The following is a 24,418-nucleotide window of genomic DNA, read 5'->3' as shown; positions in this document are numbered from 1 at the left end:
CATAGTTTTAATATTATAATTGACATGCTAACTTTAGACTAAAATGAATTATGGAAGAAAAGACAGATTAGCTACGGTAATTGCCTACCTTGGGCTCTTTTGTTATCAAGAGCCCAGTTAAACTCTCATCAGTGCAACATTACTAATCCAACACTTTATTATTAAACAAGTGTATACATATCCACATCAGAAAATATTGAGTTACCCTATTTTTAAGAACATATTCAGAATTTATGGGAGCAGAACAAGACTATGCACAGTATATAGCACACACTAGCACAAGTATTGATAAGAGTATTTAAAAAGTCACAGAGTAGGTAAGAAATAGAGAAGGGAGGTGATGGAGAGGACGGATCTCTAAAGCTATAACCATCTAGACGTGTATTTGTAAGTTTTATGAGGAAGATAAAATAAGTGGCAAAGAGAGTGCAGCTAAGGTCACTCAAAAGAAATGAGGTTTCTAAAGGGTCAGATTAATTAGAAATACTAGGCATAGTCAAACAAATTCATTTTTTTAAAAATCAAATTAATCCAAGTTCATAAGAATATTCTACTATGCAAGTACAATAGTTCAATAGATGAAACAGAAGGTTCTGACTAAGTTGACTTATGGTGCTCTCTTTGCATAAGAATTAGACTACTTATACAAATAATGATGTCTCCTGTTGTTGCTCTGACAGGGCAGCTGCATCAGGGAGCTACCACATGCAGTGCAGATCCTGAGCCAGGCTTTGGGGCGCTTCTGCTTACCTTGCTGGCTGTTTTAGATGGTTTCCTTCCAGGGTTATAATCACCTTCATTTTCTGAGCCTGATGCTTTCCTTTTCTTTGCCCCTCGGCCTTTACCTAAAAAACACATGAAAAACCTTTTTCTTCCCAAAGGTAAATAAGAGAAATGCCCAAGCGTTACAATTCTTTCTTTGGCGTCCCCAACAGTGGGACCTGCAACCCTACCTGCATACTATAAATGACATACAGAGACTTGGACAGCATGGAATATATGTTGACTAAAGAGTATTTTAAAAATATACTTAAAACAAGTAAGAAAATCCTGGAAATAAGTTTCAATGATTAAGTTCTGATAAAAGACAAGCATTGTAGAAATACAACTACTGAATTTAGGTACCAAACTTCTTACAAGAGTGAGTAAGTTACCTGTCAAAAATCGATACACTTACAAGGCTTCACACCATGCCTGCCTATATATTGACCTCCATAAGTTCTCTGATAGGTTTTTGTTTTTTGTTTATTTGCTTGCTTTTTTTTTTAAGCTTTCCTCAATAAACCACACACAGGAAGTGAGAGACAGAGGTTGGACAGACCCAAGGAAGCTCACTGTGTTATTTTTTTTTCTTATTTTCATTTCTTATTTTCAGTATATTTATTTAATCTGGTCAATGTTTTAACTCACAACTAATTGTACTAAACTGCTCTATGTCATTCATTAGAATGCAGTATGGTACAATGTGTATGTGAGCCAATTTAAAATAAAGTAGGTACCCTGTCACTAAACTCAATAAAATTGAAGAAAGAAATATTTTCTTTATATCTTATATTTAAGAGTTATACAAAGCCAGTCCTCACCTTTTGGTGTTGTAGTCTTCTTTGGAATGCCAAATTCAGAGTCTGAGTCAGAGTTTATAGTCTCTACTATCTTCTTCTGTTTAGGGGCTCTCTTAGCTTTAGGGGCTGTATCTGAAGGTGGTTTACCTATTAAGCAAACATCCTTTTAGTTGGTCATTGCAATGTACTTACCAACAAACCAAGCTGGTGTGAATTCTATAGCAGTGGATATTATTACTGATATGAGTAGTCATTAAACCAAGAAATGTTTTCTCTCTGCTTGATGCCAATATAAAGATAAATATCATCCCATAGATGATAAAACAAGTATTATTCAATTTGGCATACTTTAATTTTTAGGTAATTCAATTGAGATAGTTTAAGCAAAGAATATTAAAGGAAATTATACCGCATCTTTTAAATATATATTCATGACAAAAAATTATATTTGACACACTAATTATATAACCCATGTACAAGCACACACTAAGTTGTAGCTTATAAATATAATTTAGTAGAGGGAAAAATTTTATTGGTTCTCTTGTCCTCAAATAGAACAAATACAAAGCAACTCATTTCCCTCCAGTAGTTAAAATCAAGACTTGGCATTTTTATCTGGAAAGAAACATGCAAATCCTAGATCCATAGATACAAGGACCACTTTATTACTATTATGTTTACAAAAGAAACCTTGTGTTTATGGTTCATATAAACACTATAATCACTTTGTACTTGTGCAATAAAAATGAGACCGGAAAACAAATGTATTAGACTGACTGAAATGAGTGGCAGAGGTTCCTATTAGAAACTGAAAAACGTTGCTAATACACTGAAAAGCAGAACTGAGTCTCCAGCTGAGATAAAACATAGTGCCCCTCACTGGTGAACAGCAGAAGGAACTGTGCATGAAGAGGGAGCCGAAGACTATGGCCTTTACTCCTTCTGATTACTCATGACTAAATCTACTACAGGAATCCAAAGGCAGCTTCTAGCAGGAATGCATGTTCATCACAACGGGGCAATAGAAAACAGTTTTCTCTGGTCACATTTTCAAGTTTGCAGAAGTTATATGGCACGTTCAACACCTCCCACCAGATACGGGTCAGTTATCTAATCAATATAGGTTGCCTTTTGCTGCAAAATATTGGAACTGCAGAATATAATGTGAATAATAATATCTGTAACTCAGATTAGCACAGGCAGTTCAGTTCTTAGGAGACAGGGCTGTAGTGTGTCTTTTCTTTGAGGTACTATCTGCTAATTGTATTTCAAGAAGGTAGAGAAAGATCTTGCTAGCTCCATCCAACTAGCAGAGAAACAACTAAATAGGCTAGGTGGAAAATGGTCTAGTCTTTTAGTTAATATTAAACTTGAGCTCATTAGCTTAATGAAAGAAACATGGTGACAGATTTCAAGAAGGGATATATGTCCCACAGTATTTTATAAGATGCTCATATGAAGACTTAAAGAAAAAAATCTCTTAAAATATTTTTAAATGTTTTTGCTCTTAAGCACTGCAACCATAGCAAGTGCTCTTAACCACTGACCCATCTCTCCAGCCCCAAAAATGATGTCTTGAAAAGAAATTATAGAATCTGTCTTAGTTTGAGTTCAGAACCTAACTGACCCCAGGATATGGATTCAAGCATAAATATTTACTTAGTAGGTGATGAGAGAAAGTACAGAATTTAGACATTGAAGAGCAAAAGTCAGTCAAGGGGTAAGTTATCAAGCCAGTGCATAGTCTTGAAGCTTAATTAATCCTCTTGAAGAACTTTGGAGAGCCAATACAACAACCCAGACTCAGAACCTGAGAGACTTCTATACCTGCTTCTTTCAATCACTGCTTAAAGGTAGCTAGGTGAGGAGAGAGTTAATAAGAAATGTAGACACTAGGAGGACTGACTGAAAAGTGAGTGCCATAGGGATGCATTATGTGAAATTCCCACATAATAAATAAAAATATTACGTTGGATAAAAAAACAAAAAAAGAAATGTATACACAGGCCAACATGTCTTGAAGATGAAGTGAGTCTGTTAGGGGTGGCCCCTAGAATGCTGCCTAGATACTCCTCTGCATAATGTCCCCACAGTTCTAGTGCATTCAGATAGAAGAGACTCTTATGATTATCAGTTCTGCTACATCCAATACACATGTCTCTAATGGTGTATACTATAGATCTCCTTGCTTTTAGGAAGCAGTCCATATGGCTTAATATCTTACCTAGATATGTATTTTTAAAGTAAATATTATTTTTAAATGTAAAGCACTAATACTGAACTTAAAAAAGAACAAGTTACATAGTTTACAACTGTATACTATTAATGAAGCAACGCAGCATTTCATGAACAAAGTCTATGGTGGGGAGGGAGAAACTATAATTAAAAAAGAAAAGGAATATGCTAACTGTAGGAAGGAGAACTAACATAATATTGAATCAAGATAAATGCATATTTTCTACCCAATCTACCAAAGGAGCTTTATAGGAAAACTATCTTTTCCTACAATTATTTAATGTTGATAATTTCACATACTTATACAATGAAACATACTAATATCCACCCTATTTACCTTCTTCAATCTCTCTCATATCTGCCTCCACATGTCCCTCTTCCAACTTCAGTTTTTATAACCCACTAAATCCAATTAACACTCCTATGAGCACAGGAATCCTACTAGTGGAATTGCCTTCAAAGAATGACACCCCTCCCTATGAAGTCATCAGCTGCCAAGAGCTCTTAAGGTGGGCAATCTTTAAACTCAATTCTTTTTCTTTAGGGGGTGGTAGAGTGTTCTAGACAGGGACTCTCTGTTTAGCCCAGGCTATCCTGAACTCACCTTCTAGACCAGGCTGGCGTCAAACTCACAGAGGCCTGCCCCTGCCTCCCCAGTGCTGGTATTAAAGAAGTGTACCATCACCAGCCTGTTAAACTGCAATTTTAGCATGTTTTACCTCAAATACAAACTTAAAAACAAACATTTGAAAGTAGGAGGTATGGGGGACTTAAAATATGGTCTAATAGATATCTTAGCAATTCTTAAGTTTCATAGTGAAGTACTCATGCAAATAGTTTAAAAATATATTAGATTCTCTTTCACATCAATTATTCCTATATAGCTTATGCAATAACACAAGCATGTATAAAGTACGTACCCTTTTTAGCAGCAACTGTTTTACTTGGAAGTTTATCTGTTTGCTTCAGACCAAATGATGGAGCAAAAACAGAAGCGGTATCTTCTTCATTACTGTCAAATTTAGCTGAATCTAAAAATTTCAAAGCTGTTTTTTAGTAAAGAGACTCTATAAAGACCTCTTAGTAAACTGATTCTTTGATGACTTCTCTTTAGCTAATAGATCTAATAAGATCTTGTTTCTATTTTGACCATATAATCCACAATACACAAACAGCTGAAAATAGAAAACAGACCAATGTTATACCTCAAAAATGTTAACTGTTGTGAAACAATATTCAAATGTACATGGCAGTGAAATTGAACTGTATCAAAAGCTAATTATTTAAAAGATAATTGGCATGTTCAGCAGTATTTAATGATTTGTTTTCACGTGAGAAGGCTCTGCTGTGATAATTTCAGTATATTATACAAACACTATTAGTCAATTCAAGAAAATCAGTACTAATGCCCAAATCTAAACGAGCAGTAAGCACTCCTATTTTTAAATCAACAAATCACTGAAGACAAATTTTAAAGCCAAGCTTACCTTTAATTTACTTTTGGGGGGAGAGGAGACAGAGTCTTGCAATGTAGCCCAGATTGGCTTTAAACTTACAATCCTCCTGCCTCAATCTTCCAAGTGCTAAGATAGGCATGTACCTCCATGCCCAGCTTTAGCTTATTTCTGTCCACAATTTAGTTTAATTTACCAATCAAGTCTTTTCTTGCTCAAACCATAGCAAGAAATTTTAAAATGGCCTCTTACACTTAATAGTTTTACATGACAGCTTTGACAAGTTGTGTCACCAATGAATGTCTATCCAAACTTATAGAAAATGTACCAAGTCTAGGTGTGTCTGTATGTATATATTTACAAATCCCAAACAAACTCCTAAACAAGGGTTTAGGAGTTGGCTCAGCCATTAATGCCTTTGTTCTGCAAGTAAAACCCACATAAAAGCAAAGGGGGCACAGTGTCCTGCCTGAGATTCCAGACCACAGGAGGAAGAGAAAGGAGATTTCTCCTACACCAAAAGACTGACCAGCTATGTTAACTGAAATGGAAAACTTCAAGCTCAAGAAGAGACCCTGTGTCAATATATAAAGTGGAGAACGTGGAAGATGATAACTGACATCAACCTTGGGCCTCACAAGCACACGTGCACACCCTCTCACACACGATACACACAAAATAAAAACAGCAAATCAATTAAGTAACCCTGAAAACTTCACACACACACACACTCACACACAGATGTATGTGCTAAAAAATATACCCTAATTATATTTGTTCCAATAAGCTTTACTTTCTCAGCTATAAGAACTTGGTAAGATGAATCTGCACTTATACCAGTACTTTTATAGTCAAAAATATATTAACATCACCATGAAAATCAAATTTCAATCTTCCAATTATTTTTATATTTTTCTCATTATAAGTCATATATGTAGACACTACACCTACTGAATTAGCATTTGTCTATATGCTTCCATAATACCTATTCTAACCAGTCAATAAGTACGTCTTATTATATTGGGCAAAGTGTAGTCTTTCACTAATGAAAAACTCTGCAATTAACTTCTGGCATATGATTTTTCAACTTTTCTCTATATCAAGTACAGCAATAATGTACTAATTAACTAATGAAAAGAGTAACAGAACATACCATCTTCTGACTTCTGAGAATATGAAGGAAATGAAAAAAGATTTCCAAAATCCTGACTTTTTTTGTCATTTGAAGATTTTCTGTTAGAAAAAAAAAATAGCACAAAGAGCTATAATTAAAATATCCAATATAATATACACTTTAGGATTATAATTATCAAAACTTTAGTTCTTTCTCCTTTTTTTCTTTATTAAAAGATAAGACAACACCCACACCCTGCCCATTTCCTCACAAACTTATATAAGCAAATACATGAACACAGATATATGATTAAAAAAAATACTGATTTAATTTAAAATAAGAATGGAAACCAGGCAATGGTTTGAAATTATTCAAAGTGACACTAACTCAAACATTATAAGCAAAGCTTCAAAGAGAAAGGTGGACTCCTTATCATAGCAGGTGGCCATACCATTACTGGCCACAGACCACAGGTAGGCAGTTACTTTAGAAACTAGTCAAGGCTGGTTATATTGAGTTAAATTGTCTTTAAAAAAAAAAACTACTTAATTCAAAAATCTTCCATTCTTCATGTTAATGCTGGCATTCATCAAAAGTAATAAAAGTAACCAAGGACAGATCTACTAGAAAAACAATTTTCTAATTCTAAACATCTAGAAACATTTCCCAAGCCAGGAGCTGTCCAAATACACTCCATGTAGATGAAATTTTTGTAAACATTTTACTGGGACAAATTAGATTCATTTATTTGCATGCTTTTTGAGGTTACTTTCTTGCTACAAGGGTAGTTATAAAGAGCTGTTACAAAGCCATATAACATGGACATATAAAATAGTTATTTTCAAGCCCTTAATGAAAAAGCTTGCCAGTCTTTGACTTAAAGGAAGAGCTGCAGTATTAACAAACTAATTATTTCATGAAGAAACCTTTAACTCCAACTGATCACTTCTTGGTGCTCATGAGCTTACTGGATAATGACTGCTGCTTTACTTACTCTGGAGTAGCTTTGGATTTGCCTGAAGAAAAAGCATACTCATCTTTATCTAAGCCATCTGAAGGAACAAATTCATCTTCCCCATCATTTGTTATGGGAGATGCTTTAACTTTCAGTTCTTCTAAATCATTACTGTCATCAGCAGCAGCAGCATCATCATCCTCCTCTTCTGAGAAATCAAAAGTGTACTTAGGTCTTTCAGCTAAGAAGAAAACAGAAATGAATATAGCAGGACGCAGTGACATGTTGCTACAGTTCCAAATAATTAAGAGACTAAGGGAGAATCATTTGTGCCAAGGAGCTTGAAGCCACCCTGGGTAACATAGGGACTTGCTCAAAAGCAAAGAATGTGAAACTCAAAATCCAAGATTTACCACCTAAAATATTTCTTTAAAATATATTCAGAAAAAGATAAATTTTTAGAGAATAAAAACCTATGGCCTCCCTTCACACTTTCCAGGAGGCTATGACACTAGTACGTACTGTGTTTGTTAGCACATCATAAACTGAAGGGACTACTTGTTTAGGATGTTTCTCACTGCATTTAAATATTATCCAAAAACACAAAAACATAATTGGTATGTCCCACATCATATGTCCTTGTGCCATGTGTGCCCTGTATAAAGGACTATTAATATAAGATTTCCCATTTCTTTAATTACAAATAACAGAATTTACATTCTTTTAAAAATGATAAAGTTTCTTTTAGCTTATCTAAGTGAAAACATAATTTCCCTTTAAGATTAGCTGCACTGTAAAATAACAATGTAAGGATCAGCTCAGTTGGCAAATGCTGCCTAGTATGCAAAAATCTCTGGATTCAAGTCCCACTGAGTCAAGACACTGAGCATGCTGGAACATGCCTGTAAGATAGGAAACAACTATAGAGAAGAATTATGCATTCTGGCATAATACAAGTAAGTTTTATTTTAAATTCTAGCATACATCTTAGAGGAGAATTTTTAAACTATTTGGACATTCAATTTCATATTTTACTTTCCATGTATAGAAAAATGTAAGCATAATTTTTGAAGCATTAACTAGTCTTAACTAATTTTCATGTACCTTAATCTAACCATATAAATTATTCACCATTATCATCTATACCTATACCCATTAGGAAAAGAAACTTACCCACTTGATAAGAGAATCGAACAATTTAAAGCCTGGCATGCAATTAAAAATGTATTTGCCAGAGCTAACTATAAAGTTGTATTGCTCATTTTAATAAATTAAAGCTTAAGAAAATGTAAGGGAATCATAAAACAAACTAATCAGATTTTATAACTATCTGAGTAAGCTCAATTAATGAATATTTAAGAAAGATCAAATCATATTCTTAATAGCAATATACTAGAAGACAAGGTGCTATGGTCTAACCATAGCATTATATTTAGAGAACTGAGTACAAAGAATCAGTTACAGGGAGGAGACCTCTCATGATAAAAGTGGTAGAATATTTACACAGAGAACTTCCAACAGAGCTATCACAGCTGCCGATACCGTGACAAAACAATCTTTATGTTCTTTGGTTTGGGGTTTGTTCTTTATTAACAAATATCCCAAAGCCATGGAGGAAGCATTATCTAAGCTTTAATAATAAAATGAAGTAGAAAACTTGATTTGGGCTGGAGAGATTGCTCAATGGTAAGAATAATTGTTCTTGAGGAAGACCCAGGCTTGTTTCCTAGCACCCAAATGGCAGCTTACATCCATTCATAACTCCAGATCCAGAGGATCTGATCTCAGAAGGCACCAGACATACTCACATTGCACAGACATGCATGTGTATAAAACATTTTTATATATAAAATAAATCTGTTCTTAAAAAACAGTATTAACTTTGTCTTTCTTTGGAGTGATGATTTAATACTTTATTGACACTGTTAATGCTACTGAACCAAATGGACAGGTCAATGATCATATACAATAAAATAAATATAAAATGTATCACAATACCAGCTGCTCTCCTAAGCAAAGAATCTCTTGGGATAACCACAGGTTCTGCTTCTTCCAAGTCACTCTCTGATTTGGACTCATCATCTGACCAAGGATTCCGTTTCTTCACTTTCTTCGCATTAGTTTTACCAGTTGATGTAGGTGTTTTTCTAACCCTGGTACCTAAAAGCAAGACAATGGTAATTTGCTTATTAATACTTACTCAAAGTTACTAGTGAAGCTGTTCTATGAAAGGTTCATTATAAAATAGAAACGTATATAAAAACTAAAGATATTACTTGAACTACTAAAAAGAAATAAAGCAGTAGACTCTAAACGTGCCCTATAATTCTTTTGTCTCTTACACACAAACATCTACAAAAGCATTCTAATGCCTTACCAGGCTCCTTCTTCTCTCTTTTGGGTTTGGGGCCTTTATTTACAGGAGCAGATGGGGTCAATGTCTCCTCTCCTGTACCTTCTGCTGGTGTTCCACTAAATTCTTCATCAAATTCTACTTTCACTACTGTGGTATCAGGATCACCCTATGTGTTAAAAATCACACCAAATCCAATCATGAGTAAAAGTAAAAATGAAATTAACAATGCTTATTTTAGAGATACAGTTTCACTCAAAAGTTTCTTCATAACAGGTAAGAGTTTTTAATGTATTCCACTTGAGATATATTTTACTTTATTTCATTTCCTGTTTCAAATAACACTGCTTATAAGCCTAACATTCTGATATATTCACTAAGATAATAGCCACTTAGAAAAACCTTAAAGAATAAGCCAGGATCTTGGTTAGCAAAGAGCTATGAGACCAAAAGCTATGTACGTACTCAAAACAAAAACAAAAACAAAGCAAAAAACCAAAAACAAACAAACAAACATACAAAAAAAACCTTACACTATCAGTGCCTACTAGGAAAACATTTTCAAATTTCTGAACAAAAATAACAACAGATGTATTTTTTGAGGTACTATAAGGCTGAATCTAGCCCATAATTATTGGTAAGGGTAGGAGAACTGGTTGGTAGGTACACTGTTAATACAACACCAGTCAAAACAAGAGTGAATGACAGCAGCAGCTGAAGGAAATGGTTAGGAAGGGTCAGAGAAAACATCGCAAAGGAGTCTTTCCTACCAAGTTCTGAAAGAATCATCTAGTTTTGCCACGTGGGTAGAAAAGTGGTAAAAGCAGCAAGATGAGAAACAAAGCAGGTCCACAATCAGGATAACTGGCCCAGTTTCAGTCATGCTTAGTTCGAGGGGTTTGGGTATTACATTGTAGATCGGAGACAAACATTTAAGAGTGACTGTTTTAAGTGGGCAAAGCTCAGGGCAGGCAGGGATAAGTTTATTGACACTACCTAAAGCAGGAAAAAAAAATGATAAGAAATGAACCTGACACCAAAGGACAGAGGTCACTGAGCTAAGGTTAAAGCTGAGTGAGGTGAAGGCCCAGACTAGAGGAATATAGCCCAGTCAGTTATCAGACCAAAAAGAATACTTGCTCTAGTGTCAAAATGCTCCTATGTCTCAAATTGCTTCAAATACTAGCTCTCAGCCAAAAAATTAAAATTAAAAAATTTCTCTGACCTGTAACTCCAACTTAGGCTTATTCACTAATCATAAAGAACCTGTACTCTCGGTTATGTGTTGAATATATATGCATACATATTCCTTGGACTATAAAACAAACCTGTCTAGACCTTTAGACTTTATAAGACCATCACAATTCCTGCTTTTTTGGCTCTGAACATTCACGGAAGCCTTTATATCTGGCTAATCCTGGCACATCCTGCTCAAGGGTAAATTTCATATACATTTTTTTAAGTTCTTGATAGTAACTATCAATGCCAATAATGCTAGATGTGCTTAATAGTGTTTAACAAAAATCATAGAGATCATAGAAAGTGATAAGTTACTTTGAAAGCCAAATAAAGTTTATTTTCTGCTTAAAACTCCCTTAGTTATTATAATGTAAAATTTAAATTTATTAAGTTAACAATTTGTATGGTTTTCGGTTGGTTTTCGCTAAGGCTAGAAAGATGTTCAGCAGAGAGTATTTCTCATTCTAAAAACAGAATTTAGGCCCCTGTAGTCCCAATCAACTCAGGAGGCTGAGGCAAGAAATGAGTTAAGACCCTGAGTTTGAGAGGGGACAGAAGGGTGGCAACAACCTGAACTAAATAAGCAGCTCTAAGTGCTGTGTGGAGGTGTCTTCCTCCGTGCGTTTGCTCTCATGGGAGAGTATGTCCTACCACATCAGAATGCATTATAAATCATAAAGCAGGATGAAGCACAAGCTTCAAGTAGACGTAAATGAGCTGACACAGGCATGTGTGATACCTTTTTCTTCTTCAGCAATTTTCTGCTGGCATCTGCCTTCATAGCAGTAATCTCTGGAACAATTCTTCTCCCGTAAGGCGAGGGCATTGTCTCCTCCAGCTGAAGTTTCTTTACTTTGGGTTTGCCGACTTTACCTTTTATTGCTTTCCCAGACATTCCTGCCAGAATATCTTCCCGCTCTTGTGCTTCCACTTTCTGAAATATGATTAAAAGGGAAGGGGATATTTAAAAAACAATCACTATTGCATAAGAACCTGAAATAAATTATCCACATGGTAAGAAACAAAGGTTTCTTTCCAGCTGATCTAATCAGAGACAAAATAATGGGAAGGGAAGAGAAAACTTCTAAGCCAGAACAGCTGAGTCTTAATTCCAATTCATGAACGTAGCTTCCTACTCTTCATAGAATGTAGCAACTGCAATAACCTAAGTGGTTCTTTATAGTCCTATGAGAGGACGGGATGGGACCACTTGCTATCATCTGAGACCTGGCAAATTACAGACAAAGACAATTCTGTTAAAAAGTATGATGTGGGGCTGGACAGATAGCTCAGCTATGCACAGCACTGTGGCTCTTACAAAGACCATGAGCTCAGTTTTCAGCACCCACATGGTGGTTCATTTCCATTTTAATTCCAATTTCAGGGCATTCTACTCCCTCTCATGACTTCTTCAGCACCAGTCATACAGGTGGTATACAGACATATGCAGAAAAACATCTATATGCATAATAAGGTAAAAATAAATACATCTTTTAAAAAGTATGAAGTTATTCTTTTCAATTGCTTTAATCATAATAATGATTCACAATTTTAAAGTAAGAAAGAAGTCTCAAGACATTGAGCTTATGGGGTGTGTTATCAAAATAAATAAATATATAACCACAATTAATGTGACAAATTCTAAATTGTACAAAACTACTCTTCATAATAACTAACAAGTCTAGAAAGATGCAAAGGAAAGTGCCATCTCTTGAAAGACATTTAAATACATTTTAAATAAATGTTTATAAGTATGAAGTTTTGAAAACAAACACAGTGATATTCAATGTTGATATTTTTACTTACTAATTATATATTCTTAACGAGTAACTGACAGTTGGCAGGGCACCAACCATGTGGAAGGCTTTATAAAGTCCTATCATATCTATTTTAGGAATGGCCCTCAAATCCTTATTTGTTTTATAGAAAAGATGACTTCTTTCATTTGAGAACTACATGCAATGCAGTACCAGCATACAAGGTAGGTTCAATTGATAATATCATGACTTTAAAGAATGCTTGAATTTAACTTGGATTATAAATATACTAATACAAAGTTAAAGAAAAATTCTGAGATAATTAAAGAAGATTTTTCATTACTATCTCAAAAACATTATTTTTCTAAATATAGTTTGTTCGTTTTAAAAATTATTTATTCATTTAGCAGGCGTGGGGCCTTACACTAAGCTATATTGCCAGTCTGAAATACATATATTTAATAGAGATTTAACATACATCCAATTCTTCAACAAATGCTGCTAAGTCTTCTTTCCAAAGATCTGAAGGAGACTTCCTCTTGAGATCATTAACCTCTCGCCCCTACAATTGAAAGAGAGAGAGAGAGAGAGAGAAAGAGAGAGAGAAAGAAGAAGGAGGAGGAGGAGGAGGAGGAGAGGGAGGGAGGAAGGAGGGAGGGAGAGAGGGGGTACAGTTTAACATTTAATAGTTTTTAAATGTGTAAAGGATAAATCAAAATAACTAAGTTTCGGACAAAGAAAATCAAAGATATGGATAATACTGAAATAGTTCCAAATTATGTAACCCACAAATGTTCATACTTTCGTATCTCTCTGTTTAATGAGTTCTTCAACTTTTTCTTTAGTAAGAGACCATAGAGACATATTTAAAATATAATTAAAATCAGGGCCTGAAGGAGTTCCTGAATCAGAGGAACTGTCATCATGTTGGTTTTGTGAATCTTCCTCTTCTGCAGCCTGTAAAAAATAATAAGCTTTATATTAAGGTCCATTATAATACCAGATCAGCATTTTAATTTCATTAATATTGGGCTTAAATGCTGTACTGTTAATGCTACTCCTTCAGGGTGGTAGGAGTTTTTTAAGATTACCATCAAGATTGCCTATAAACCCTATTTCTTATGTTAAAAAAAAAAGCTTAAGATTTTCTTAAGCTATATAATAAAATCTTCAGAAGAAATAGTATATTGTATTTACTCAAGAATTTGATGAAATGTTAATTGCTTTCCTAAGTCCCAAACTGAAAAGACATTGTATCTTAAAATTATTACGTAAAATTTTTGTCATTGCATATTGTCAGACTTTTATACTGGTTAGTTAGTGGACATGAAAACACACAGAAAAAAATCACTTATAAAAAGTTTTAATAGTTGTAAGAGCATAAATAGGCTACATTTATTTACTATGGATATATTTTAATAAAAATTCCCTATTACTATAAGGATTATTCAAATTTGAACTCAGAAAATAAGATGACTGAAGACTAAGTTGATGATTTAAGGAGGAGAGATTTTTCTAAAATTTTACTCAGAAAAGCAATTGCACTTTAAAGAAGCCTCTTATCCTAACACTATGTTTCAAATTACAATGAATCAATACAAGTAATTTTGTGTCATTGCATTCGAAGGCTTAAAAACAAAGGTATTAAATGAAATTAAAGTTGTTTAAGACACTCAGACAGTTAAAAATGAAAGATACTCTAACAAGCCAAAAGTTTATGAACAAAGAAGCTTTACCATTAAGAATGTTGAAATAAATTAATGTATACCTACAAAATTAGGTCTGAGTATACTTTGGAAATAAAGTGATAAAAATTAAAAGTACAAATCAGGATGCTTCATGACATGAATAAAACTATACACTCGATTAGTGAACAGTTGCTAGGTGATTAGCAAGTACTAGATAAGGTTTAGATCATGTTCCACAGTGAGCTGCCATGGAGCTATAGAAAGCTGGGTTTATTAGCCTTCCACGAGGTACTAGAGCACAGTACAATTCTGCCTAAAACGCAAACTGCAGAGTGCATTTTGTGTCTAGGTTTTCATGACACCAGAAGCACTCTAAGAATATGTGTGTGTGTTTACTATTAACAAGCCTATAGCTGAGGACACTTTTAGAAATTGATTAATAAGTGAGCTTTTCCATGTTTAATGATAGAATTTGCAGTACAAGAAATAATCTTTAAGTAGGTATTTTATAACTCTCTCTCTCCCAACACTACAGACTCTACCACTCCTTGTGGTGCCTGAACTCCTTACTCCCTTAAGTGTACACTTGGCAACAATGCTGCAAAACTTTCATGGTGTTAATGCAAGTACTAAGAGCAACTAGCTTTTATCCATGAATTCTGCTTCCACCAGAAGGGCGTTCCAAAACCAGAACACCCTTATATTTTAAAACTGAGCAAGCACTGAATTCATTAGCTTATTTGGCAATTTTTAAAAGATCTGTAGTTTAAACCAACAACGACACTGTTCAAGAAAGATATAAAGCATAATTTGGAGTTCAGCAACACAATAAAAGATGAAAAGAATGTGCTTTCACCGCATTGTCATGTCCTACTTTTATTAAAATAGTAAATAAGCCTTTTAGCTTGACACTACAGAATTTGTTCTGATTTTACTCACTTTTTAACGTATTATATTGACTTCAAATTTGAGAAAAGCTTAATTTGAACAAGAGCAGTATTTCAATATACTTTGATGAAAATTAAAAAAAAAATTATGGTTGAAAACTAAACTGCAAAAATATCAGCTCACAGTATATCACACAGTTTTAACTCTCTTAAACAATGTTAACATTGCTATCATATATATGTGTGTGTGTATACAAATCTATTTTAGTATCTAAAAATATTAATTATTGCTGTTTTTTAACTCAATCTCTATATAAAAAAGTTCTCAATCTCTATGTTGTACTGCCTTTTAAAATTGCCTTTTTATCATCACAAATACTAAGAAATTAACTCTAGGGAACTCTTAAGCTTTCAATATTTCATTCATTGAATAAATACAAGTATTGTCTAAAATGGACAACTTAATTACTTAATTATAGTGTTTAAATTTCGGACCAAAAGTCTAAACACAGGCAGAGCACATGCTTGGTGTTAGTGACGACAAAGCACGTTTGTCTCTCATCTTCCGGACCCCACCCACAACTAGACCAAGCAGATGCCACACTGTCATCACAGACTGGACAATGGAATGATTTTGAGGGCCACCAGTCTGTCTCTCAAAGAGTATGCATGTACTTTACATAAACCACCTCTTCATGGCAGACTCTTGCAAGGACACTGAGCCACATTCTCAGCATGGAGCCATTTCTAAAAGCCCTGGTGGAGATGGGTGCTTTGTGGTAGGTATGCACTGTGAACTCCTAAACTGTGTCTGCTCTGTGGGTTAGCAGAAGCCTTCAGTCACCAAACAGCTTAGCGCCTTTATCCGTTCTAAATTCAGACTTTGGGGTGGGGATTGTTTGGTTTCAGAGCTTCTCTGAGTGTCTGCTTTCTGCAGGTGATTACCTTTTCTTGTGCTTCTTTCCACGCTTTCACTGGGTCAGATTCATAACCTCTCTGGACTAACATTTGAATCAAATCTTTCTTTGACCTATTCTCTATGTGAGGGAAAAATAAAATTAGGATCAAGAAAAGAGATCAATTTGTATTTGCTTATATTCTACTGATAAAAAAATGTCTTCTATTAATAAAGATTTTTTTCCATTTTAACTAATGTTCAAATCTTTAATGGTTATGCCTTACCTATAGTAATTTTCCCCTGTATCTTCTCTAAAATGAAACGGGCTTGATTATTAAGCTTTGTAGATTCTGCTCCCAGCATTCCTACAAGCCATTCCTTCCGTAAACCATAATAACTTAACCGTAAATCAAAGAATTCTTTCAAAATGTCTTGCACAGTTTCATACTTCTTCAGACAACCCATATGATCAAAGAGTACCTACATAAAATACAAAGATTTTGCTTTAAATCCAATAAATCTGTACTGGTATTTTAATTTATATAATATGTATAGTACTTAAAATAACTCTAATATGAATATGTACTACCCCTGAAACCACTTAAAAATAAACCAAAATTATTAAAAACATTTCTATAAATATTTCTTTAGTGACAGAAATTTGATAAATGCAATTACCATAAACTATGGGAAAGTTTAAAATAGTAAAAATTGTAAAAGACTATTTTTTAGAGGATTTCTTAGGAGGCTGGAGTGGTGGCTTGCAGTTAAAAGTACATACTATTCTTGCAGAAGACCTGAGTTTGGTACCTAGCATCAGAGGAAAGAAATTAATTGCTAGATTCTTTAGCATTCAAGTTCATTGTTGTGGCTCTTATTATAATAATCCAATGTATGACCATTTAAAAAAGATTATATTACCATGGAATTGCAAGTAAGAGTAGTTTGAAGTTTAAAAACTTTATGCAGGCCAGCAGCTTCTGCTTGCGCTAGTTTCTCTTCTGTCATTTTCACCACAAACTTCACAGTTGTGTCAGTATGATATTCTTTGTAATCAGAAATCAGTGCCGGTGTTTTATCTGTTCCATTAAGCATAGGTTCTAGGACCTGCTCCTTGTATACCTAGGAAACATTTAAAAAGATAATAAATCTTGTTACAATACATTATCATGTTATCATTAGTCACATAATCTTTTTAAAATTCTGAGGGAATCCTTGATGGTGAGAAAAGCCATACAATATGCAGGTTCTGGTTCTGAACTACTTACACACCACAGATACTCTAAGTTCATGGGTGTAAGGAGGATGACATTGCTAGACCTAGTAGAGTGGATTGATTTATAGCAACTGAAACTGATCTGAATTTACTGAGCATATTAGTTATATTGGCCTACAATATACATTGCATGCCTTTTGTTTTAAAACAAACACAAAGTCTCTTTTTAAAAATGAATTAAAGGAAGCACCAACTAATGCAATGGTTCTCCACCTTCACAACGCTGCAGCGAACCCCACTCATAAAGTTATTTTGTTGCTACTTCATAATTGTAATGTTGCTGCTATTATGGATTATAGTATAACTATCTGTGTTTTCCGATGGTCTTAGGTGACCCCTGTGAAAGGGTTGTTCAACTCCATAGGGGATGTGACTCACGTGAGAATCACTAAGCTAATATAAAACATACTATTTTTTACATATACTTAAAAACTTGAAAATTCAAATATAAGGATAAAAATAATATGGAATCAAACCTTTATATAGACACAGAATAAACAAAGAGGTGAATTATTTGTGCCACAAAGAATTCATTCTTTGAAATGCAATGCACTTCTCATTTGGTTATACTAACCTGTGTCCATGTTCTAACTGGAAGTTCTGTAATCTCTACTGTGTTTCTGTCCACCACAAATATCTCACCACTAACAGCATACTGGTTCTGACCAAGTTCCTGGATGGTGCCTTTGAAGTTCTTATAGTTTGGAAGCTGCCAGGGAAATAGAAATGACTTGATTTGACTTTGCTCCTGAGAGCAGTACCACCTCTAAATAGCCCTTAGCAAATGGCTACTGACACAGCAGGCTAACAGGACTACAACTTCTAGGCCTCACTTGCTGCTCACTAAGCTCCTTAATCTTGTATTTATAGCTTCTGTTAATAGAATCTGAATACCACTTAATCTTCCCAACACTTTTCACAGGCTTCCTAAATTAGTCTCTTCCTCAGTCTACTGACCAAATTCCTTCCATGTTAGCTTAATATCCTTTAAATCCAAACTCCTTTTGCTTCACAATGAATGGCTTGTAGAGTTTTTCTGGATCCAACTGAACTTTCTAATTTTATTCTAGTGATTTTTCTTTCCTGTAGAACTACTACTCTTCTCCCATGGTCTGTTTGAAGATGTTGAATGCTTACAACTATTTACTATCACTTAAAATGTGTGAATGTTCTGCCAAGGTTTCATATGAAAATATAGTTACCACTGCAAGAAATCTGAGAGAGAATTTTAGAAGTAAGGCTTTGGTAAGTGGTTAGGATTAAACAAAAGGTAAAGCCCCATGACTAAATCCTAGAACCTTGCATGAAGGACAGAGGTGAGGCCAGCAAGACAGCATGTGTGTGTGTCTGTCTGTGTGTGTGTGTGTGTGTGTGTGTGTGTGTGTCTGTGTGTGTGTGTGTGTCTGTGTGTGTGTGTGTGTGTGTGTGTGTGTGTGTGTGTGTGTGTGCTTCCTCCTTGTTTCTCACCATTTGAAGCCCTGTACTGCCAGAGGATTTGGTCAGCATGAAAGGCAGCATTAGATGAGGCCTCTAGGCCCCCAAAGCCCAGAATTCTGAAATACAATATGCCTCTTTCCCACACAAAAAATAACCTGCCACAGGCAGTTCTTTGTGATAGCAAAAAGACCATCTACTACCTCTGACACATACTCAGCTCCCCACTTTATTCACCAACATAACTTTACTCATTCCTAATCACATCACTTATTTCCTCTTCAAAAATCTATACTTTATTGCTATCTCTAAGAAGTTGAACATATAGTAGGGGACATTTTGTATATATTAAATATCTTTGCTCACTATAAATTTCAAGCCCTAATATCTTCTTCTGACAAGATATTAACTATGGAAAACAAAAGACCCTAACTTTTTCACTCACCTCTTAGTACAGGGCCATGTGATACAAGGAATATAAGAAGTATATACTAATAGAATAACTAGCTCATTATTCTCAAATGGATCTAAAACACCTTAAATAAAATACTATCATAGAAAGTAATTTGGAGCTTGGGAATTGTTTGCTGTGAATGCATGTAGGACCTAAGTTCATATCCCCAGAATCTACATAAAAAGCAAGGCATGGCTGCATAAAGCAGTAACCCCACCAATGAGATGAAAAGACAAGTAAATACCAGGAGCTCACTGGCTTGCCAGCCTAGCTGAAATGGCTGCGTCCAGTTCAGTGAGACACCTGGTCTCAAAGCATTAAGACAGTGAAAGGGGAAGGCACTCAATGCCCTCTTCTGGCTTCTGTACTATATAAATGTACATGTACGTGTGTGTGTCTATGTATGTGTGTGTATATATATGTGTGTGTGTATGTATTATATACATGTATGTATGTGTATGTATATGTGTGTGTGTGTGTGTGTGTGTGTGTGTGTGTATGTATTATATATATGTATGTATGTGTATGTATATGTGTGTGTGTATGTATGGAAACTTTTCACAGCTTGATACTTTAACATGTGAGTGTACCAAGAACACCATTCTTTATACAATTCGGAGATTTTAAACCCTGATAAGGTACAAGGTTATTTTAAAATTTCAATAAACAGTTTCACCCCATAAAACTTATCTTCAGACTCATTCATTTATATATTTCAGGTAATCAAATATAAATTTAAATCTTAATAGGATCCTATCTACAACAGCACTAAAATGAAGATTCCATATTTTTCTAGGAGAAATTAATTTTGTCCGTTATTTAAGTAAACAATCTAAGCTATAAAAACTTACCATGGGATGAGGATCCAAACCTTCTAGCATCCGCCTGACATTGTTCACAATTTCTCTAGCATCATAGTTGGGCAGTTTACAAGCCCATCCAGTCCCAATACCCTCAGCACCATTAATCAAAACCATGGGGATTATAGGGATATACCACTCTGGCTCTACACGTTGATTATCATCATAAAGGAACTTAAGCAAGTTATCATCCACAGCTGGAAAAAGAAGTCTTGCCAGAGAGCTATCAAAAAGAAATAGAAGAATATTACTCTGAGAAATGAAACTTTATAAGGACCTAGATTTTAATAATTTTGACTACACATAATAAAATCCACCTAATATTAGTACAAAAGGCATATTTCTCCCAAGCACAAGCCAGTATGAGTCTTTATGTACTTTGATATTTACTTAATTTCTTAAGTGCTTTAATATTATTACATAACTTTGTAAGAATTTCCAATTATTCTGAATAAAATACCTAACCCTTCCTTTCAGTCTAAAAAAATAGCATTAGGTGCAGAATAAAGGTTTATTTTTATTAGCACTGAATTTTTACCAGGAATGCATAAAAATTTATGATCAAATAATTTGAAGTACTCTCCCTGAGCAGAAAAACTAAATGATCCTTTTTTCCCACCATTATCATTCTACTAAACTTTTACTTGATATAACAAACTTAAATTGAACTTTATGTCAATAAGTTAGAAAATTATTTACCTCAACATTGTGAAAATATAACGAGGGCTTGCAGCATCTTTGCCACCATGAAGCCGAGTTCCAAACTGACCAATGGGCTGAAGCAAGTTAATGTTATTACTGCCCACAAAATTCTGAGCCAAATTCACAATAGTCATCATCAATGCTTGCTATGAAATAGAAAAACAGAAAACAAACAAACAAAAAAAACCAGAAGGTTAACAGCCTAAGTTTTTTAGAACTATGCCTCAGTTTGTATTGAAAACAAAACTCAAAATTCTATTGCACTTTCTAAGACCTCATAAAAAGAAAATTCCTCTATTATGAATAATTATCATTTAGCATCCCAAAAAATTACAGTTCTCAGTTGATCCCATCTTCAGTGCTTACTTCTCCATGGTGGTAAGCAGACATCTCAGCAACAGATCCAGCCAGCTGCGCTACTTTCACTTCACGTTTATCATTCCTCTTGAAACAGGTAAACAAAACTTTTCGTTGACCTGGCTTGAAGCCTATTTTTAAAAAGAACAACCCTCCTTTTAAAATAGTTTTAGAACTATTTTTAAAATACCATCACTGCATGAATCTCATCAGTCTCACCTCTTTCCCCAGATCACCTTCATGACTAACCTCTGATAGGCCATGCAACCTACACTCTCTGATCCTCTCCATAAAGTTTGTTAACCATCCTTATCTATCATTTTTATATGTTATAAATAAAATACTTCAAAATATCAACTCTTTTAGTGGCAACATTACATGTTTGGGAAAAAAATGAGATATTTACAGTTCCAAAAGAGTGCCAATTAAAGATCTCCTGGACTTAAAGAGCTATCGAGAGTGCCATACCTCTTCCACAAGAGTCTTTATTGCATGTGACTTATGCCAGCAGTAATGTGAAGTATTAACAAACAAAAGCTTGGTAGTTTCTATTAGCATATCTATAGACATGAACACTTATAAATGTTTACTGCAGTAGTTAAGAACTCATGTAGACTTTAGAATCTTTATAATCTGGATACTCAAGCCATGTGAATGAGCAAATTACTAAACCAGTCTCAGTGTCCTAAAAGCAATTGAAATAGAAACTTTCTAATAACCTCAGTCAAGAATATATGCTGTTTTCTCCTCCTTGCTTGAGACCAATGAACACAGCAATAACCTTATCCATATATGCTGACAGTTGCATCTATCATTGTGAGGCCAGAGCATCAAAGAAGGAATATAATGAAATATGGCTACTTCTTTGAAAATTTCATAATTTAACTGAGGAAACAAAATTAGCTTAAACAATAGGAGGTGCATAGAAGTAGCATAGAAGTTCATGTAATTTAGACTGAAGGAATATTTCATAGAAGGGACACAATCTCAGGCTAGACATAATAGATGGGCAGAACTGTTATTAAATTAATAAAACAAGCAACACAAATGTGAACAAATTTGCTATGACTTATAAAATTGAGGGTAGAGTCATTCCAAATAAGAAAATCAGTCCTAATAGAAAGTTTCTAAATTTTGTAAGTTAGATTATTATAAATTATATAAATTATTTAGATTGGGTTTTGTTATTGAGATATAAAGGCATTTTAAAAACTTAAGTCTTTCATAAATATTTAGACAAAGTTCTATTTTATTTAACTTTTGAAATTTCAATTTTTGAAATTACTTTAATAACAACAAAAAAAAAAAAGTCCTTTAAAGATTTTTCCTGAAAAACTCAAAGAAATAATAAAAACATCAGCTCTTTTACCTCAAAAGCTTAAGCCCTTTTGAATCAATTCTTCATGTTTTCTAAGATTTCAAATAAGAATTTAAATGGACTATAGACTTTGGTATTTTAAATAAGAATTTAAAGAGGCCCATAAGGGCAGCCTAAAGTACACATAATTAAACCATACAGAGTATGCAAGGATGAGAAACTTTGATTACTCACCATCCACAAGAGATGGGATAGATCTCTCATTGTCCGAGTTTGAGAAGAGAATCAATTCCTTGTTGATGAAATCATTGTATGTCAAATGCTTTGTTGCTGTACCATATAAAAATTGCTAGGAGAAAGTTACATAGCAATGATGTCACTCTCGCTGCATAAATCTTAGTCTTACCTTTCCCCCAGATCATCTTCATGACTAACCTCTGGTAGGCCATGTAACCTACGCTGTCTCCGATCCTCCATAAAGTTGGTTAACCACTCTTTTCTGTCATCAATCTTCTTCTTACTAAATGCCTGAAGAAGTCCAAGTAATAATGCCATATATTAAAATTAATTTCATTATAAAACTTGAATTTATAAATGAACTAAAGTGGTTTTCCTAATAACATTGAAGCAAAATTATATTTGAGCTGAGGCTTTTTATTAAAGAAATAATAAAATCAAAATTCACTACTTTAGGTACTATACTTTCAAGAAAGACTTACTTCTCACACAAAACTCGAGAAGGAAACATACAGCAGGAAGAGGATAGCGAAAGAATTTTTTTTTATTCACAATATACTTACCAAGGTGATGGCAGCATCATCTTCAGGTCCAGCATATCTAAACAAAATGCGATGCCTTTCCATATCAGCAAAATATTCCTTTGCTTCTTTAGCGGTACTGGTACCTAATCCTGTATAATTTAATATAAAACAGGGTCACAAATAATGGCTGTTCAAAACCATCACATGAAAAACTTATAGGGAAAGTCATTAAATTGTTACTAATTGATCAATCTTAAGACAGACAAACCAAATATATGCCTCATGACTTAAATATACAATAATACATATTAATAATTGTTTCTGGCAAACAAATCCAACTCAAATATGATCACATTCTGATTTAAGTATCATGTAACAGAAAATAATGAAAAAGAAAGTTGTTACACATTAAATGAAAGGGAAGGAGCACAATGGGAAAATTTTAAGATGTGGGAAATTTACACAGAGCAGCTTTTTTAATGAATTAAAATGAGAAAATATTCATGAAACATGAAAAGGTTTCATTCAGAGATTTAAGAGACCCATAAATCAGATTGCTAACTGTTTGAATCTTAATTTAAAATATTAAATATACATTAATATAATCTTGAGAAATTTAACTTAGCTAGATTTTAAATGTTACAAAAGAATATGGGTATTTGTTAGAAGCACATTAAAGTAGTGACGGTTGAAATACTATAAGGTCTAACAGTAATTTCAGATTAACACTTAGTTAAGAAAGGCTATGTGGCACAAAACCATGATTGTTAAAATGAATAAGTAGCTGTATTCTTATACAATATTTGTGTGTGTGCATGCATAAGATAAAGTTCAAGTGCTAAGAAGAAATTCTGTAAGATTACTACTACTACTACTACTACTACTACCACCACCACCACCACCACCACCACCACCACCACCACCACTACTACTACTACTACTACTACTACTACTACTATTTGTGGGAGTTTAAAATTTTGCTTACAGAACTTTCTTTTTTTTATATCAATACTCTTTATTGTTAGATATTTTCTTTATTTACATTTCAAATGCTATCTCGAAAGTTCCTTATACCCTTCCCCACCCTGCTTCCCTACCTACCCACTCCCACTTC

At 34.1% G+C, this 24,418-nt stretch overlaps 1 protein-coding gene across 1 annotated transcript in view; it reads right to left on the bottom strand.

Annotated features, from left to right (window-relative positions):
• The window catches only part of Top2b (topoisomerase (DNA) II beta), a 65,582-nt gene that overhangs the window by 605 nt on the left and 40,559 nt on the right, over window positions 1–24,418 (bottom strand). Inside the window, exons 16-35 of the mRNA NM_009409.2 lie at window positions 23,344–23,453; window positions 22,979–23,071; window positions 22,778–22,892; window positions 21,235–21,356; window positions 20,866–21,014; window positions 20,158–20,389; window positions 17,993–18,127; window positions 17,064–17,264; window positions 16,427–16,622; window positions 16,190–16,281; window positions 13,471–13,626; window positions 13,148–13,231; window positions 11,652–11,846; window positions 9,698–9,842; window positions 9,319–9,480; window positions 7,360–7,561; window positions 6,405–6,484; window positions 4,718–4,828; window positions 1,584–1,709; window positions 751–845 (exon numbers count right to left, since the gene is read on the bottom strand). Of these exons, the coding sequence (NP_033435.2) occupies window positions 751–845; window positions 1,584–1,709; window positions 4,718–4,828; window positions 6,405–6,484; window positions 7,360–7,561; window positions 9,319–9,480; window positions 9,698–9,842; window positions 11,652–11,846; window positions 13,148–13,231; window positions 13,471–13,626; window positions 16,190–16,281; window positions 16,427–16,622; window positions 17,064–17,264; window positions 17,993–18,127; window positions 20,158–20,389; window positions 20,866–21,014; window positions 21,235–21,356; window positions 22,778–22,892; window positions 22,979–23,071; window positions 23,344–23,453 (2,801 nt within the window). The remainder of the gene's footprint in view (window positions 1–750; window positions 846–1,583; window positions 1,710–4,717; window positions 4,829–6,404; window positions 6,485–7,359; window positions 7,562–9,318; window positions 9,481–9,697; window positions 9,843–11,651; window positions 11,847–13,147; window positions 13,232–13,470; window positions 13,627–16,189; window positions 16,282–16,426; window positions 16,623–17,063; window positions 17,265–17,992; window positions 18,128–20,157; window positions 20,390–20,865; window positions 21,015–21,234; window positions 21,357–22,777; window positions 22,893–22,978; window positions 23,072–23,343; window positions 23,454–24,418) is intronic.

The sequence above is a fragment of the Mus musculus genome, chromosome 14 (assembly GCF_000001635.26).
Source record: "Mus musculus strain C57BL/6J chromosome 14, GRCm38.p6 C57BL/6J".
In the NCBI taxonomy this organism is placed as follows: Eukaryota; Metazoa; Chordata; class Mammalia; order Rodentia; family Muridae; genus Mus; species Mus musculus.
The sequence above is the reverse complement of the archived record's forward strand: the minus strand, read 5'-3'. Positions and strand labels throughout refer to the sequence as shown.